The 19,596-nt window shown below is 35.3% G+C and overlaps 1 protein-coding gene across 13 annotated transcripts in view; it reads right to left on the bottom strand.

Annotated features, from left to right (window-relative positions):
- LOC121061632 (aminopeptidase O (putative)) overlaps positions 1 to 19,596 on the bottom strand; it is a 202,702-nt gene that overhangs the window by 118,896 nt on the left and 64,210 nt on the right. For all 13 annotated transcript variants that reach the window (XR_005815187.1, XR_005815188.1, XM_040540767.1 and 10 more), the window contains exon 6: positions 868 to 1,057. Coding sequence is in view for 11 of the 13 variants with exons in the window: in XM_040540767.1 (XP_040396701.1) it covers positions 868 to 1,057 (190 nt within the window). In the remaining 2 variants the exon portion in view is untranslated. The remainder of the gene's footprint in view (positions 1 to 867; positions 1,058 to 19,596) is intronic.

Raw genomic sequence — 19,596 nt, 5'->3', positions numbered from 1 at the left:
TGTTTGGACAGCCTTCACCTCTTTCTCATTGCAGAAGCATGGTAAGTGACAAGGTATTCTCTTTTGTTCGATGCTATAAATATGCCTGATACGTAATAAAATGGAGGCTCAGAAGGGCTCATGATGTCAGATCCCAGTCCCACCTGCTCTTCCACAGATGGAGCTCTGCAAACTTTAATGGCAGAGTCAGAGCCTAACTGACACAAGCACAAGAAGAAATCATGAACACATGAAATGCTTGAAATAGCAGAGGTATGACAAAAGTAAGAGTTGGATCAGAAAACCACTTTACTAGGTGACATGCAATTTATGAGCTTTTCACTTTAAGAAGGGCAATGATTTCTAAGCCTCTGACAAGACGGTAACTCCTGCTAGACAGTGTAAGAGGTAAAAAAGTAGGAGCGCTGGCACTGTATTTCATTAGCTTTCATTTTGTTTTGAGGCTTGTCATTTGGCTATACACAGGGCAAAACCAAACCATTTATATCAGGTAACTGAAATATTACGATATTCAGTAAGATGCTGCTGATTGCTCCACTTTCAGGAACACGATGTAAGTGGAGAGAATCCAGAGCACCTGTTTGATAGCTGAACAATATTATTTAAGAAGCCTATTTGTGGGAAGGTAATCACTGACAAACAGATGTTTCCATTCTTATTTGCACTAACCTTTACCTCTGTAAAGATCAGTGTTCATTGTGGAAAGAAAGAATTAAAAAAAAATCAAATTAGCATGCAAATTCCAATATTATTTTTCAAAACTTAGCCTCATAACACAAGAGATTTTATTTATATCTAATTCACAGCAAAGAATATAATTTTGTTTTCCACATGATTCAGTTGAGAAGTGATGCATCATCACCTTACCTGTTGTGCCCTAGCCCAAAATACATCTTCTAAAAAAGTGGCAAATCCTTCACTTATCCACTCTTCAGTCCAATCACGAGCCCCAATGGCCAGTCCAAACCAAGCATGAGCAATTTCATGGCACAGACGTGTTCCACAGAGATGGCTCCCCCCAGGTAATACACTCTGTGACAGGAAGATGATGTGTGGGCTGTACAATGGGAATGAAGGACAAAATACATTATAGACCTGTTGTAACACACATTCTATGACCATAATAATGTATAGGCTTTATTAGCCTTGTCATGCATGCTAGGTCATGACAAATAGTTTATAGCTCAGGCATTTTTAGGAATTAGGTTGTACTTTATCATCGGTTGGCAGATAATTAAATTAAAATTCTGCCAAGCACTTGTTTTGTATTTAACTGTCAAACAGCTATTACCTTTATGAAGTAACTTAAACCAAAGTTTTATATTTTTCAAATTACAAGATTGATTTATTTCAACAGAAGCATTTATGCATAAGCCACAACAATAAAAGATGAGCAGGTGTGAATACGGGTAGTGCGTATTTATCAGTTAAATGATCAAAGCTGGAAATAAATAAAGCAGAAACATTTTATAATGAAAATAAATCACTACCCAAAAGAACAAGAGCCATATATAGTAGAGCTCGTGCTCATTACAACTTAAAACAAGTTAAAAAGATACCAACTGATAATAAGAGGTGATGGTTTGTGCAAATGCAGAGGAAGGAGAGCACCCTTCACAGAAGTGAAAAGAAGGCTTAGATACCCACTAAATGTCTCCTTTTCACTACAGGAGAAAACAACACAATCTGTATCTACTCTGCTTTGCACTCAAGTACTAAAAGAAGAAATTGGGGACAAAAAACCTGCTACGCGTACTTGCTCTGCTATGGAAAACACACTGAATTGCAAGTTTCTGCAGTTCCCAGCTCTTGTTCTGCTGTAAGGCAGTTTCTGTTATGCTTACAGATGTTGTAGACGTTAATGTCCTAAAAGTTACATAATTTTACACCTGGGAAAAAAAGAGTAGGAGAACTAAGACCTCTATGACTAACGTAGAAGGGATTAAAGGGGCACGGTGCCACTAATGGGACCTGCAAGGACACAAACCACCACCACCACCATCTGCAGAGTATTCCTGCACTAACCCTAGGCATCCATAATCTCCTTTTCAACTGTTTTCTCAGCTCCAGCCAGTTACAAAGGAAATAAAGAACAATGGTAATACCTTCAAGACCACAAGTCTTTAAAATTAAGTCTAGCTTTCCGAGCGTGGGAGGGGAGTGCATGGCCCTAAGACATTTCCAAGAGTCAAATATTATTCGTCAGCGTTCCATAGAGCTTCCCCACCCACCCTACCCTTCCGCTGGAAATGTTAAAACACCCACAGTTTTCTTGCAACTGGTTGAGTATCTGGAACTAAGAACGTAAAATATGACACACACTTAAGTAGAAAAACATACTCAGTAACCATCTCCTTGTAGAATAATAATAATAATAGTAATAGTAAATATAATCCAGCAAAGCCAGTTAATTTCCTACATTATTTCTTACAATGCCAAATGATTGAAATGTAAGTACCAATAGAGGAATCAAGTCACAAAGAACACACCAAGAAAAAAAAATGCAGCTCTAGAAATCTTAGCCAAAAGCAATTCCGATTAAGAGAAGTGAAGGAGGGAGAGAAGGGAAGAGTAAGCACAGAAGCTGCAGAACATGATGAGCCTTTTATTACAAACCCCTACTGAGAAGAATAACTGAAGCTTTGGGGGTACTACTCTGGTCAGTTGTAAGTAAATGACCCCTAACTGTGGCATGCGTACAGTGCTACAAAGAAAAAATGCAGAAATGGACCAAGTAAATAACATTCCAGACATACTGCTGGTTGTGCTTTGGCCATTTGTTTCAGCAAAATACAAGTAACTTCATGCCTTATAAACAAGCTTACAGAACGGTGTGCACTTTAAGACTACTGTAGGTATACACATAATAAAAGTAAAGATTCTAGTTCCTTCTCTTTCCAATTAAATAATAGAAATGCCACAATCAGAAAACCTTCTCCTTTACAAAAGGATTAAAAAGCACTTTAGAGAGAAAAATGAACATGAGTTAAATTTTGGGCAAGGAATATGAATAAAACTTTCTACAAGGTCAAAAATAAGATTATGTGCAGCAGCGGAATTTCATTTTAGAGTCTCAGTACAGCCAACAACTTCCTTTCCCAAGAACACCTTAAATAATCCCTTTATTCTGTTTTCCCTTAACAAACAACTAAATGTCCAACTCAGAGCTTCATACAGCAGCAGATATCACTACAGAGCAGTGCAAAGTTCCCATTTATTTTAAGATTAATTTTCTCAAAGACTGAACGTGCTTTTATAGTATGTCCAGTACCTACTAGTCTGGGGAGAAATTTGATTCTATGTATTATGTTAAAATACAGATTCTCTGTTTCCAATACATGTTTGAATTCCAGAAGCTCTGTTCCACCTTTACTGATCTCACCTAATCCCTAAATCTATTTTTTTAATATTTGGGATGTACAATGTCATTCATTGTTGTTACTATTAGTGTTGTTGCTCAAAAATTCAGTAATTCAAGAAAGTGGTCATGTGAAAATTAAGATAATTAGGATGATGATTAAATTGCAACAATTTCATATATATATATATATATATATAAAATGAAATATATATACTTATACATTTTTAAACCGGAACAGGAATTTGGACCTCATACCATCCATCTGATTTATAAGAAATGAATTATAATGCTTGATATCTATTGCTTTCACTGGAATTAAAAAGGAAATAAATCTGTTCATGCACTAGGAGGGGACAAAGGTGATTCAGCTCCACAATTACATCAAGACCTGACAAGGTATGCCCAGCCTTTATATGACTCTAGCTGGTGTCTTTTCAAGTCTGGCCCAGGTTTCTAAAGCAGGCCAGAACAGGTTAGCTCGATGCAGTAAGGAAGGTGGGAAACCTCTCCCAGTTAACAAAAAAAAAAAAAAAAAAAAGAAAAAAAACAGTCCTTCCCAGGAAGCTGGAGGAGTTCCCAATGGCTCTTACAGAAAAATAGAAGTTAATGACTTGTTTTCAACAAGTATACACTTGGTTATACTTTTAAAGCAAAAGGTTATTATTCTGACCAGAATTACACCTTTATAACTTAGATCTTTGTACAGAAAGAAGGAACAAGCTCTTTATCCAAGTAAAACTGCAGTTAAGGGAAATATCAACTCTGTAACTATGGTATGAAGGGAAGCATATGAAGGAAAATATGAACTCCAAAGGGAAAGAATTTTTTTGGTGTGAAAGGCCAAGGGGTCCTTGTGTTCTAATCATCTGAATCCACTCAAGTAGATGTTCTTAATAAATGTTCTCTGTAACAAATAAAAGGTTTCCAGTGAGTCCTAGAGTTCTGAACGGTAATATCACCAGTTTAGAAGCCAAGTTTCTGAAAGCAATTTTGCAAAACTTCTTCTCCAGACTTACGACTTGATGCAGGTGCTGCTTTGCACAGAGGCTGCAACAGTGTGCTATTTTTGGCTGCTCACACATAATCAGACAAGAGACACATAGCACAAGCTCAAGCCAAATGTACGTGCAAGAACTTAAGTACACATTTAAGCTAGGAACACGAAGCACATTTCTAACAGGCTTGTTCCACTCCTTTTGAAGGAGAACTTTTTCCCTCTAAGCATACAGGGATTTGCAGATATGTTTCCTTATGTACTTTTTGAAACAACAGAGCTGAGACACAAATTAGGCTTCTGGAGTCAAAAGTAGCACCCAAAACCACTATTACAGAAGTAAATTATAACGTAAAATACTTTTCATGTCTTAATAACACTCCATGTGTTGTTTATCTTTTCCTATTTAGAAAAAGGAAGTCAGATAGTAAATGGGTTAAAGAGTTATTTTACTTCTGGAAAATTCCCATGTAAAAGGGAGCAGGGAAAATACCTCAAAAATCTGTTCATAGGAACATGCTAACATTGAGACATACATTTCAGGATTACTGGAATTTGGACAGTTAGACAATTAAGCGACAGCTCTTTATAAACGTCTTATGCAAACTCATCAGTTGCCTTCAACCTACATTACTGCAGCAATACAGAGAACAATATTATCATATTGTCTGCAATATCTACATCAGACTTTGAATGTTAGCTTAATTTATCTTTGAGGACACTTGTGTCATTGGAATGCAGACACAAGAACGTGTCATATCCAATTACTTACCTCTGTAATCGCCAGCATTCTGGTATATGTTACGTTTCAGCACTGAGAGAACTAAAGAGATGAATCTTTTTGATCTCCCATGAAACTTTTTGATCTCCCAAGTTTACTGTATGCCAGAAGCTCAAACGTACATATGATGAAATTGTAGAGACAAGAATCTTGTAGTTATAAAACTCAGAATTGCACCAGAAATATTGGAAACTTTGTAAAGACATTTTCCCTCCCTACAATCATACTGGGAAATAAACCATCAAGTGAACGGAAGTGACAGATGACAGTCACTCCAGAGCAGATGAATGACTTCTTATTCCAGAAATCCTGCAATAATATAGTGTTCTTGTAGGCAACAGGGAACTCTTGTGTGTTGGAAGGAGGATGATATCAGACAATCTCTAAGTACATTGACTCAGCATCCAAACTTCAAATTGCAGAGAGCCTAGCATCTAATTACTGATCAGAAACCTGGGCAGCAGCTGCTCCATGAATTGTCAGACAACTACTTCAGTTTTGCTTATTTTGTTATACCAAACCAGATTAGTCAGAATGTGTATAAACAAGGATGGATCCCTCCCAGGTGAGACTCTTTTTTGCTATTCAGGAGCAAGACTGGTACTTGGCATAAAACCGAAAAAATAATACAGTGAAAGGAAAAAGATAACATCAATCTAAGCTCAATCAGTTGCTACACACACACACAAAAAAAAAAAAATAAAAAAAAAAATTAAAAAATCTGGGTTTGTAACAACTCTTGATCCTTCTCATATCTGCATTCTAAATTATGCTAAATGCACAGCCTCGAAGTAAAAACTTATATAGAAACACAGTACTGATCCCATACAACTGTGACATTCACCACATTCCACAGCTTTTATTTTAATTAAAATATCTTTGGAATTACAAATCAACTGTGGATTTGATTTGTTGATTTTTATTCAGAGGAAACTTTATAAGTTTTCCTCAGAAATCAGAATAGCTCTGGAATTTCATGACTGACAAAAATGAAATAAAACACACTGAAAATATTGCCAAGCATTGACAAATGCTATTTTCTTATGCCAGGACTCCTTATTTTGCAACCGCAAAAGGACCAATCATCCTGACCTGAACAAAAAGGGACACAGGATTTACATGCTTCAAAAAATAAACAGAAAATTCAATGCACTCTCAGATAACACTAATCTGCCAACATAAAGGTAAACTGTATCAACCCATCTAATAATAATTCAATTCTCTTAACTTTTTGTTCACAAATGAATAGATATGTATTATCCTTTCATGCTGTATCAAGCATTTCCAATCACAACTTGCTTGAAACTTTATGTGAGTAAAAGGTTTAAAAAAAGGTTCTATTAAAAATGAATCTCCAATATTCTGATATTTTTTAACAATGAAGATGTAAAAAAAGTCAAGAAATGAACCAAGCTACTTAAAAATGTATTTTTTCTTTTAAAATTAGATCAAAAAGAGCTAACCATATGCAGGGTGATACCACACATTAACGTCTTTGAATGCCATAGGACAGTCAATCTAAAAGGGGGATTCTCAGTTCATATTTCTACCCTAGGGAACTTCAAGTAGAAAATGCAAAGCTGTACCTACTAAACCAAGACGTTTATTCAGCTGGCCTACAAGGTGCACATCAAGCAGACAAGAAATACATTTAGAGGATTTAATTTTTACTCCAGTCTTGCAAAAAATGGCCATTACTCTTTTCTATTTTTTTTCTAAACCATGCTCTGTTCTGAACTTCTAGCTTTCTTCTGGTGCTCAGCTCCAGAAGAACTGTCCTCTATAATCCAACCAAAATATACAGTATTAAAATGATAGACTGAAAATATTGCTTCCAACAGAAGGGTTAAAGGAATTTCCCTAGATAGAGCTCTTGAGATCAAAACACACCACAAAATAAACAATTTGGTAATAATGCAACTAATTTACTTAAATAATGCTGTCTCATCATCTGTCTAACATCCACAGATCACACACATTGACAGCACTAAGACAAAAACTTTAATTGTGATTTTACAAAAATTCATAAGACAAAACAACTTATATGTGATTGATACCATGCAGTCATAGCATATTAATAAATCCTATCTGCTTCAAGTGTCCTGACTTTGGACTTTCCCCCAAGAGGGAAAGAAAGGACTTATTTCACATGTAGACGTCAATCTGATAAATGCCTCCGAACCAAGTATTGCCTGTGCACTAACCCGAGTTTGTAACAAGCTCATCAGGAACTGGAGTTGACAAGATCAACCATCAGTCCACCCAAGTAAGAAACATGGAGTTAAGGAGTTATCCTCCATTTGACCTCTGATATTCCCAAGGACGCCTAACAGCAGCTCTAGTTCACATCTTTTCATCTTACACATTCTTCAGATATGAAGAACTTGCAGTGCTTGTTTGGAGCTCTCTAGATTTCACTTCCTGATGTCTTACATAAGCCCAACAATATCTATGCATTTAGACTTTTCTACTCCCACGATTTGTGGCATGCAGCAAATTGCCTGTTGTTGTATGGAAAGAAAAACAAACATAGAAAATTATAGGGGAAAATAGAAGGAATTGCAGTTTCAAAGCCTTCTACTGCCCTTCAAGACTTTTCATTCTGATTTGTTTGAAACCTCCCCCTCAAAAAAAAAAAAAAAAAAAAAAAAAAGCAATGGAAACCTCTTATAAAATTCAATAGCGCTATATTTCCATGGCTACAATATTGTTAAAAAATCTTACAAGCTAGAACTCTCTAGAATATCTTGAGGACTAAAGCTTTTCATGTTTTATATCACATAATATTTTTTTCATATTTAACTTATTTATTGATAGGAGTAAGTGCAAGCTCAATTTTCAACATTCACACCATGCATGCAATTACTTTTCAAAAAGTATTGACATTGTTAACATTGAAAATAATTTGTGAATTAGTGCCACCAATTCCCAAATTCCTTACTAAGTATTCATAATACAAAATTATATTGTTTTATGTTTCCAAACGATAAATCATATAAGCTGTACAACTCAATTAGCTTTTTTTTCCCCCTCCTTAATAAGATTGGAAAACCTAGATAAGGTTTCCAATAAGATTGGAAAACATAGATTGGAAACCAATGTAGATTATTCCAGTTAAAGAGCAAAAAAATAAAGATAAAGAAAATAACAATATTTTGAATTCTTTTTTTTTCAGTGAATAGTACTTTTGGATATGGAATTTTTCATGGAACTATCCTTTTTAAAAAAAAACAGGTGTTGCAAAGACCATGGCAATGATGAGGTATCTCTACCCTTGCTGAAATACAGAGCATCACAAAAGAGGTTCAGAGGCTGAAGGGAAAATTCATCTCTGAAAAGCTAGAAGAAACACAATGCTTCCACTAATTTCAATAAGAACTTTATATTAACATGCAAATACAATATTTGGTTTACATTCTGGATTTGCTAAATTCCATATTTAATGTGAAACTTTTCCATATTGTAATTCATAATTTTAATTGATCATTTTATTTAAATAAGAGGCTAATAAAAACAGACATAGGTACTCTCACCTCTCATTTTATAAATGCATTTGTGTGTGTGTGTGTGTGTGTGAGAGAGAGAGAGAGAGAGAGAGAGAGAGATAATAATTATTTTTGGTTTCTAAAGACTAAAAGAGAAAGCTCTTGTTTTATACCAGCAATGCACATACTATTTTTTTCAGAGTCTTTTCAAACTGCTCTTTATATTGTCACAACAGTCACAAACAACATTTCTCAGTTCCAGTCTAAACGATGACATTTGTCACTGATGGGTGGATGTTATTATGTGATCATGGATGGATTTCATTACTTGTAGTTTTGCATCATTGCTATTAGTGGAAGACCTGGATTTCCTTTTGCTACATTGTGAAGCTTCCGGCAGATACTAACAGAGCTGAGAGCCAAAGTACAAATAAGCTACTATGATAAATAGACAGACAGAAGGGGCAAAATTTATCTGCTTCTCCATATTCAGATAAAATTCACTCAAGGTAAGATCCAGTATATTAAAAGTCTCAAAAAATGACTTGGACAAGACAAAGTAAAATAAAGAATGTGTCATTTTTTCTTCATTTAATATACAGAAGACAGCTTTTATCTACATACACAAGAACAAACAAACAAAAGAAACAAACCACCAAACAAACAGCAACAACAGAAGAGATTACTTGTTCTTTGAAATTTTAAAGATTCTTTTTCTCAGTGTAATGCTATGATCTGTTCTAAAAGCATCTGTATCACTGTTCTAAAAGCAGCAAGGAAATGAAATCTTCTTGAAGGCTGAAGTGCTTCTTATTAGATCTTTACAAACTACAGTTAGACTAGTAACCCAAAACAAAATAAACCTGAGGAACGTTTTTGCTTTTTCTATCATAAATATTTCACCTGAAGACTGAGAAAACTCCGGATATATACCTGAATCATCCAGGAAATCTCTAACATTACAGGAGCAGACAGAGCTAGAAATACCTGATATTTCTAAGGCAAATAAATAAAAATGTAAAGCTCAGAGTTTTAAAAAAATGATCAGAATGTCTTATCACGCAATAAAAGAGGCACAGGTCCAATTCTTCAAAATTTTCAGTTCATATCTCTTGCTGCTTGTGCCAACAACACATATGCGAGCAAACAGTGAGGTGAAGATAGTTATCTGCACATGACAGAATTTTTGCCAATATATAGTGTCACCCACAATTCTTGCTGGTACCTGGTGGTACCTAGTAGTTTCTACAAATCCACTTGCTGAAGCCTTTCATTGTACTTAAAAGACTGGCTGCAAAACCAATGCTGCCAAGTTTATTCTGATTCTCAATATTCATGCTAAAATGCACTATTTCTACTATGCCTTCATCCTCTTTCTAGACAAAAAATGCTAAAACACTCTGCACTCTCCTGTCTTAAAAATGGTTCAGACAATATACTTTTAACTAAGTAGTACTGCTATCTTCCATTACCTATTTTTCTTATTTTTGTCATCTACAAGCAATACATAAACTGTAAGTGATGTAAAAAATGTGGTTCTTGTTATGTTGATTAATGCTACTTAATGCTGTTAGCTGAGAGAGAGAGAGAGAGAGAGAACAACATACAAGAGTTAAGTAATGGCTTCAAAATTATTTTTTTAGTTTATTTTGTGCAGCAGCTATGCAAGCCTTCCTTTTTGTATGCATCAAGTCAATAAGATATCTGTTGTGCTTTTGCACAAAGAACAAAGATGCCTTTATCAATTCTCAAAAGTCTGTGGGACAAACCATTCATGCTGTCAAACCTCCTAAACCCCTTTCAGCAAATAATGAAATCCATCAGTGACAAATGTCAACATACTAATTTGTTATATACAGAACAAAAGCAACATTCAGACGAGGTGCCTCATTTCATGTTATATCAGCCCTTCAATTTGTAAGAATTTTATGGCAGCCCACAGATCATGCAATATTAAAACAGAACAGTATTATAATGACTAGAACTAGAACAATCTATTCTCCTTACAATAAGTGCTTAGCAGTCAAACAAAACTGTAAACAAAGTCTTTTGGGAACACCAAACTCTTTGCAATGTAGTAATTTTCCTCCTTTTCAGGAGATTATTTCCAAGTAAAATGGTACATACACACACACATTCTCTTTCGCACGCAGTCACATTTATTATGCTGGTGGAAAAATGAGATTAAATTACATCATATCCAATGACAGAAGAACATCAGTGTGCATACAAATTACTTTATCTACTATGCAGGACATCCAGCTATTATTGTTGAATCAGATAGTAAAAGGACAGTTTAACTGGAAGTAGTTAGTGTGCATGTGAATTATTTATTTGTCACACAAGGCATCATGCTATTATTACTGTATTGCACAGCAAAGGACAGCTAAGTTTGAAATATCTAGCATACCTAAAAACTGTGCTAATGTCTCAAAGTATTAAGTATTACCTAGAAATGAGCTTTTATACTGTTGCATCTTCACCAATTTACCTTTTCATACATCCCCTAATCAGTTTCAGTCCATCATAAATACTAAATAAGTATTATATATTATATAATATGTATAACATTACATATTATTATATTATTCCCTGTTGTCCAGGATACTACCACAGGATACTTCTATCTTCTCTTTTTAAGGATGCCAAAAGGAAGCAAACACCATTATATTCTACAAACATCTACTGCATCCATCATTTCTTCTGGAGTTTGCTAACATATAGATATGTCCACATAACTTGTGCACTGCAAATTCATCAAATAAACCCTGCAAATATACACTTTTAAAGTTGTTGAATTGAGAACACCAAATTATGTATTTAGCAAAACGCTAAAGAGAACACAGATTATGTTGATATATATATATCAACAGATTTATATAGATATATAGATAACATATATATATATCAAGATATATATATATATATACAGATTATGTTGATGTATATACAGATTATGTATTTTTACAACTCCAGAAAGAGGTGGTGGCAGTGGTGGGGGGGTTGTGGCCATTCTAGATCACAGCAAATAAATTGCCATGGGTCCAAAGATGATAATTTTGATATTTCTATTTTATTTCTATTTTATTTTTATTTTTATTTTATTTTATTTTATTTTTATTTTTTTTTAATCAGCAGAGTTTCAAAAAAAAGAAGAGAAGAAGAAGAAGAGGAAGAGGAGAAGGAAGATGAGGAGGAGGAGGAGAAGGAGAAATTTGATTGCTACCCATGTACACCTCTGAGAATAGTTCTGCTGATACACTAAAAATTCTCTCTTTTTGTCAAGGCCATACCTTCATGTTTGAATGGGGTTACCAACCACTCATAAGAACCAAACAAGATTCCAAAATTTCCACCAAGACCAAATAGAATCAGGTTTCCAGTTAAAAACACTTAGTGTTAGTTGCATGATAGGTAGTTCCTGTTGGATATTCCCTTGGAGACTCAGTTGGTTCTATGCTTTGTCAGATGGTTTTGTTTCTATATATTCCATACAGTCAGTATTGATCACATAAGATTTTTTTTTTAACTTCAAATGGCATTTGACATTCAAATCAGTTTGAATTTATGAACCCAAAGACCAAAATGTTTTGAAAATTGTATGATTTTTCAGAAAGTACAGACTGAAGTTTCCAAAGTTGTTTTCAAGCCAAATCCACTCACTTTGCTGTAAATCTAGTTAATCTCCACAGACACTAGCTACCTTAAAGTTTTAGTACTAGCAGAATTTATTGTTGACTGTGAGAACGCTCACTGAGGTTTGCCTCAGTTATCAACCAGTGCATCTCTGACTTGGGTATATACTTGCTTGACTGCAAGTTGAATTTTAGCATAGCAGTTTCATGTCATTTTTGGAGCAGAGAACACTTAAAAAGACAAATTCCATACTGAGGTCCTGTTCCAGACTGAAACCTTTAGGTCTATCATACTGTCCTCACCACCCATTAGCAAAGTTGCAGGTAGAAGAAGCTGTTACCCTCTCCATGGCCTAACATGCAAAGGGACAGCACAGTCTGTTTCTGCTGGGCTCTGTTCCAAGCTCTGGAGAAAAAAGCTCTTCCATGACAGCACTATGTACTTCCTCCCCCCCCCCCACCAACAGCTATCACTCTATAACTCCACCTCCAACGGGTTTAAAATTATTTAACTGAGAATTAATTGCAAATGTTACAGTTACGCTGATGTATGCAAATTGGATGTTGCTGTTTCTTCTCAGAAAGCACTAGAAATACCTTTCTGACTGCAGTGCATTTTTTTTTTCTGTGATAATAACTTTGCATATGCACTACTGTATTAGCTCAGATCACCCGGCTGAGCAAAAACAGAAATCGAGTTCCTAGAGACAAATAACATATCTAATCTGGCACTACTAAACAGCACATTAACACCAGGATTTGTTCAAAATCTAAAGCCCATTTCTCAGATACTACAAAGAAAAAGTCAATGATATGACAGCAGTAAGTAGAGACTGTTGGCTTATACTGTCCATAATGTCAGAATGGTTGGAATTTCCAGTATGTGCCCAGTGTGGTTTTTAAGAAAATGAAGGTGCTCAGACCATAAACACAATTATGTGAATCACATCTTCTCTGCCAATAGCTCATTTTTCAGAAAATCATGTGAAACTAAAACTTCACATAGACTATAGTATTATGGTACAGCTTTCATTTTTATCCTTTTGCCTTTTCATTCCAGTAAAGGCTGGCAGTTTTTTAATACATGTAAATCAGGCACATTCATGCCAGTAAATTGATATAGAATACCAATATTGCTCTGGAAGAGTGCTCAAGAGAAGCTCTCTCTGTGCTGTTTTAAGACGTCTTTAGCATCTTAAATTCATTGCAGACAAAATGTGACAACCTGAACTTAAGTCGTGGGATTCGGAGGGAGGAATTCATATGTAAATCTTTTTGTTCCAAGACATAACTTGCACATAGATTACCTATATACTATGTCATATTAATAACTAATTACAAATACATCACAGAAAATCAAAATCGTAAGCAGCAGCACTGTCGCTAATGATTTTGCCTTACTGTCCTACTGAAGGCAGTGAGGAAGAGAAAGATTTTCCCCACACAGCTCATAACCATGTTCTAGAGTTATTTGGAGATAACTTGGTTCTCTCTCCAAACTAACAATCTTGCAACTGAGCTCCAGCTAACACTCAGAAATGCATAAAATTGTATGCGCAAACACAGAAAACTTTGAAATAATAAGCAAGATATACAAAATAGTAGCAAAGCCGTTTCAGTCAATGACAAGCTAATCTCCTCCCTTCCTTCACCATGCTAAAGTCTAATTTAGACTTTTAAAAATTTGCTTGGTGACCAAGCCATACGCACCTGTCTTTTGGTGGTCTACGACATTTTCAAGAAGGCCAACAAGTCTATTCAGAATTGCATCATAGATTTAACTCAGTATCTATCACTAACAAGCTGGTGATCACATCAAAAATGTATTTCTGAACTCCTTAACTTTTTTTTTCTTTTTTAAATAACAGCTATATAAACAACAAGTGATAAAGATTATGCCAGCAAATTCATGTGCTGGCTCTTTACACTTCATAATACTGTCCTGAATGTCCACTTCACACACTTTAAGCAGAAGATGATTTTCTGAGTAAGCTTAAAGATGCTTGAAATTCTAAAATTAAGCTACAGGGAAATGAACCTTTAGAAATATAAGTCCATCATCATACCACAAATGAGGCAGACTATAAAGTGAATATGACTAGACTGTTCAGTTTCAACATTCAAAATTAGAATTAGAAGTCAAAAATATTATTAACTTGCAATACCACAGCACATAGTAACCCCCTTTGTTAAGCAGAGACATAATTTATGCAATATTGTGCAAAGAGCAAGCAGTCATCACAAACCAGATGCCTGCCACCTGGCAAGAAAAAGGATTGCCCTTGAAATTGAAAGGAATGAAACCATCCTTTATGCTACCACAGACAAAGGAAATCCAAAAAACATCCCAAAAAAACAGAGGTGGTCTTTTATTCACAAACTACAATCTCAGCAAATTTTTAATATTTTCAAACCCACACATCTCATTAATTAATTTCCCCCAAATCTATCACATTTCCAAATCCCTAAAAAAAAAATTTAAAAAAAAAAGTGTCCTCTCTTCCTTGTAAGCACTCTCATCAGTCTATTTGTTCTTCTGATTTTTCCAACGGACAGAAAGCACCTATACATAGTCTTCCACCAATTTTAATGGGTTAGCTCTTGATCTTTATCATAAGATTAGCAAATATTCACCAGCAACAAACTGATGGGTAGCATGTGTATGTGAGGAGAAAATTCATACAAGAATACTCAGACTACAATATATCACATATCAGCCCTAGGAAAAAATGAAAAATCATGTTTAAAATTTCCACAAAAATATAATAATCCACAATAAAATAGATGCTAACATTCATAAGACATGCTATAATATTCTAACAATATTCTGAAAAGTACAGCAGTTAGACATTTCAGCTTTTCTCAAAAAAATAAAATAAAAATGCTTTTCGTGTGCAAGCACAACCAGAAGAAATCTATGTAAGAAATTCAGTCACTGAAATGTAAAATAAAGCATAAAAATGTCTTTAAATCTATTGAAGGTTTAGGTTTTGATAGTAGTATTGACAAAACTTTTGAAATGTGCGTTTTAATTCATATTTTTCTTCTAAAATTAAACTGTTGCAATTATTTGGATGGAACAGATGAATGAAATGAGAGTTCAGACTGAACTGTTTTGAAAGGATAACCGATACAGTTTAATGTATATTAAGAGCTTCAAGTAGTTACTCATGCATACAGGTTTGAGAATCTGTTTGTACCTTTCAAAGAATATTTTTTCCTATGAGAATATATTCCAATCTTTAAATTGCACTATACATGCTAATCCAGTTTTTTAGAGAACTATTGTTATTTTGACTTCAAATATAGTGGAACAGACAGAAGGGTTACATGATTGTTCTCAGGATACAGGAGTCTGTTTTCCATTCCTTCCCTCACACATCAGTGAATAAGTACAAGGGTGCAGAATAATTTGGAGATGGCCAACACATCAGAGGAATCTGTTCTGTCTGCAACATAAAAACCCTAAAAGACTAGCAGTGGCAGAAAAAGTACAAAAGCTAGCAAAGAATTTTTCAGAGAAAAAGAATAAAAAGTTAAAATACTATAAAAAAAATCTAATAACGATCCTCATTTTATTAGCTTTATCAGTGTTCCTCAGAACAAGGATAAACAAGTCATTAATATCAAAACTGCCCAGATTCCCCCCCATAAGACTTGTAATGTCCTTTGTCCTTTCAACAGATTTGTCACTGTTGTTTAATGAATGCTCTTAGGTATACCATTGAACACTTCCAAAATGAGCATGTGGACACTCATGTCATGACAAAACATCACATCAAGTCAGTTTTATTCAAACAGTCTTCTCTACTTGTACTTAAGGAAAATAATGAACATTTGAACAGTTTCCTACACACCATAAAAGACAAATAATCCACTGCCAAAAGACCTAACTCACCTTGGTTAAAGCTTAGAATAAGCAGATGTCAACGATTAACTGACAGGAAAATTTGTTGGAATACCTGGTTTGCCATTTGAGCATTAGTGATAACAACAGACACCAGCCCGATGTTTTTAAATCACACAACCTCAGCAATAAGTAGAAAGGGATCAAAACATCAAGAAATTCACACCATTGCTTAAGGGATTTGCCACATTTATTGTCCCTGTGAAGATTAAAACCACCCACCATCAGAACTGTATATATGTATCACATGGAAATGTCAAAGGTCTAAACATTATGCAATCAGGAGAATGGTTTCTAGGCAGATAACAAATAAAGCACAAGTTTAGAATACAGAGGCTGAAAAATAACCAGGTAATTACTTAAAAAGGAGCTGACCCAATCTATTATTCCTCTTGCAATCAACAGGCATAGGAGTATGCTCAAAGTTGCCAGAATAATAGTAACACCTTTTCCCATGACTTAAGTTAACAAAGCTAATGATAGCAAGATGAAACAAGGGCATTTGAAACTACCACAACAACAGAAATGAACTGGCTCACTGCCACTTTGTAAGAATCACGGTGTCGGTATAGCTGCCTATATTCTCACAGAGCTTTCAAAGCTTAATGACTAAATACTGGAGTAAAGCTGTATGTTTCCCTGAGTGTGAGAGAGGGGAAAGGGAGTCTTTTTGTATCATGCTATTTTGGTGCATCACCAACATGTTTTTCTTTCTCTCTCCCTCTCTCTTTTTTTTTTTTTTTTTAAGCAGAAAAACAGCTATGTGAAAACAAAAAAATAAAATGTTGCCAGCATGTAAAAACTGGAGCAAGGCACAACAGAGGTCTTTCAAACCACATTTTAGGTTTATACTCAAACTGAGTTTGCAGGGAAGTTTAGCATCTGGAAGCAGGATTAAAACTTTTTTTTTTTTTTCTTTTTAAATCCCAATTCTATGGCAACTGTGCTGAAATATCAAAGTATCTGACGATAATAATAGATGACATGGTCCCATCCTTTTCTCTAGAAGAGGCAGGCCTGGCGGCATCTTACAGATCCCTTCTAGTTCCTCCTTCAGCTATGTTATTAGCTTCAGATGGGAGCCAGAAGTAATACACATGACCACATACAAGGTCTTTAGTCTCACTAAGATCCATAAGTATCAGCTGCTTATTTAAGGATCTCAGTAATCTTGTCATTGCTGTTTAATTCTGCCTCATTATTAAGAAGGAACTGACCAAGATATTGGTCAAGTCTGGAGGTTTCTGTGTAATTGCTAACAACTACAAATACAAAGCATTTTAGGTGACAGATCAAAGCTTAGAGCTTTTGGAGGGGGGTCCTTCTGGAGCCTTAAACCACACCTCTGAAAGACTACATGTTTCTCTCCAATCAACTCCCTAAACTCACTACAACATTTGACCGTCAAAATACTCTCAGGAAGATCAGGTGGTATTCTAATCCAAAACAGAAATGCTATTTAAGTATATACACAGAGGAACAGACACCTAGTTGGGTCAAGAACTAGCAACATAATGTTCCCAGATGGTTACAAGGCTTCTGCAAATACATATTCGATATGTGATATTGGCATCATTGAGCCATATATGCATCAGAAATCTGGATTTAGGCATAAAAGAGCCCAGGAAAGGACAATCCACAATCTATAATGCTGGTTCATTCAATATATGCAGAATACACTTTTCATCAAGGAATTCTGTATTGTACTATTTTTAAGTTGAAAATTTCCAAAGGCATGTATCCTCCTTACTACGTAAAGATCAGGTAGTTAGGTGCAGAAAAACTGAATTATGGTACCACTCAAATAATACAACCCACAACTCAATGCCAAGAATCACTCAGCTTAACAATTCTCAAACTTTATCACCTTTGTTTATTTGTTTAGGAAGAATTTCCCCCAATAACATATATATATATGCATGTGAGTATAAGGAAAAAGTTCTTTAGTTAATATAGATATCTGCAAACAAGTCCTGAACACATACATTGGACAGGTTAAATGAGAAAATGTCAGCAGACTCGGACTTGAAAAACAGGAAGAATTTAGATAATACTGTCTGGTCTTTCATTTTCCCATCCACTGCAGTGCTGTAGCCTTATTTGATAATTCGACATAGCTAGAATGAAATTTATGTTTGTCATATTACCAAAGCATAAACAGCAGAGTAAATGTGCAGTAAATGCAGGAGACATAAGCAAAGCTGCTGACAGACTGTTGCTCCCTAGAGGTCCAGGGACTGGCTGCACATAGCTGTGATCAATAACTTACTGCGCAGAGGCAAGGTGCTGATCAGACACACAGTGGTTCATCAGCTTTGGGTTTCTCACAGTTACAGAGCATATCCTACATCCAAATCAGAAAAAGGCTAACTTCTAAGATAGCTGTAAAGGAGAAGGACATAAAGCAACAAATCCAACTCAGAATGTGAATGCTTGCAGGAATCACAGTGTTTCTCTGTGCTGACTATGTTTGAGCCCTTTTAGGGAACCCCATGCAGAGAAATAAAAGAAAGTTATGTTCATATATTATATTCATTACATGTATTCATTCAAGAAAATGCTTAAAAAGCCAAGTTAATTTCTTCAGATGTATTACATCTGACTCTTGTTATTTCCGTGGGAGTCATCTGTGTATTTGAAAATATAATTTTATTCTAATATATATCAGAGCCTTAGTATCTATCTACTCTAATACTTCTGTGATTCTGTGATTCACATGTGTAAAGCACATTTCAGTCCATAAAGCTTTGGCCAAGTTTATAACTGAAGTTTTAAACAAACAAACAAAAAAAAACCCTTAACAATTGACTCGCAGTGACTGACAGCAGGCTTCCAATACCCACAAAAGAGGCTATCCACATCCTGAATTAAACAGAAGGGTATAAACTGAGCTAAATGCAGATCAGCTCACTGACCAATAATTCTCACCACAAACTTATTGTTTGGTAAAAACATTCCTCTTACAAAAAAGTTGTATCCAACAATGTTTCCATTCTGCTAATAGCATTAGCAGAACCTAAAAAATGAGTATAAGTTAATACTTCTCGAAAGAGAGCAAGCCTTTCTGAACAGTAGAATCAGATGAAGCACGACTTTTTTCTTTAAATATTCTTCCTACAACCACTACCTCCAGCTCAAACTCTGCCAAGTCCTTCTTATGCAAGCCCATGTATCAAACAAACGCTGGGAAAGCAGAGCCTGCACCATCTGGGTATGACAACACGGAGGTGGATAACTTCAGCATAGTGCTGGCACGGAAGCAACAGTCCCTTGCTGGCCCCACACAAGCATCACACAAAGGAATTGCCAGTAGAGATCTTTGCAACATACGTTACAAAACAGATCTCCGGAATAATGAGTACACAACAACCTCATTACCTGGGATCTCATAAAGGAATATGTACAACTACTGCACAGAGAGAGCTTCCTCAGA

Source organism: Cygnus olor, chromosome Z (assembly GCF_009769625.2).
Source record: "Cygnus olor isolate bCygOlo1 chromosome Z, bCygOlo1.pri.v2, whole genome shotgun sequence".
NCBI classification, from domain to species: domain Eukaryota; kingdom Metazoa; phylum Chordata; class Aves; order Anseriformes; family Anatidae; genus Cygnus; species Cygnus olor.
This window is presented reverse-complemented; position numbering and strand designations above follow the sequence as displayed.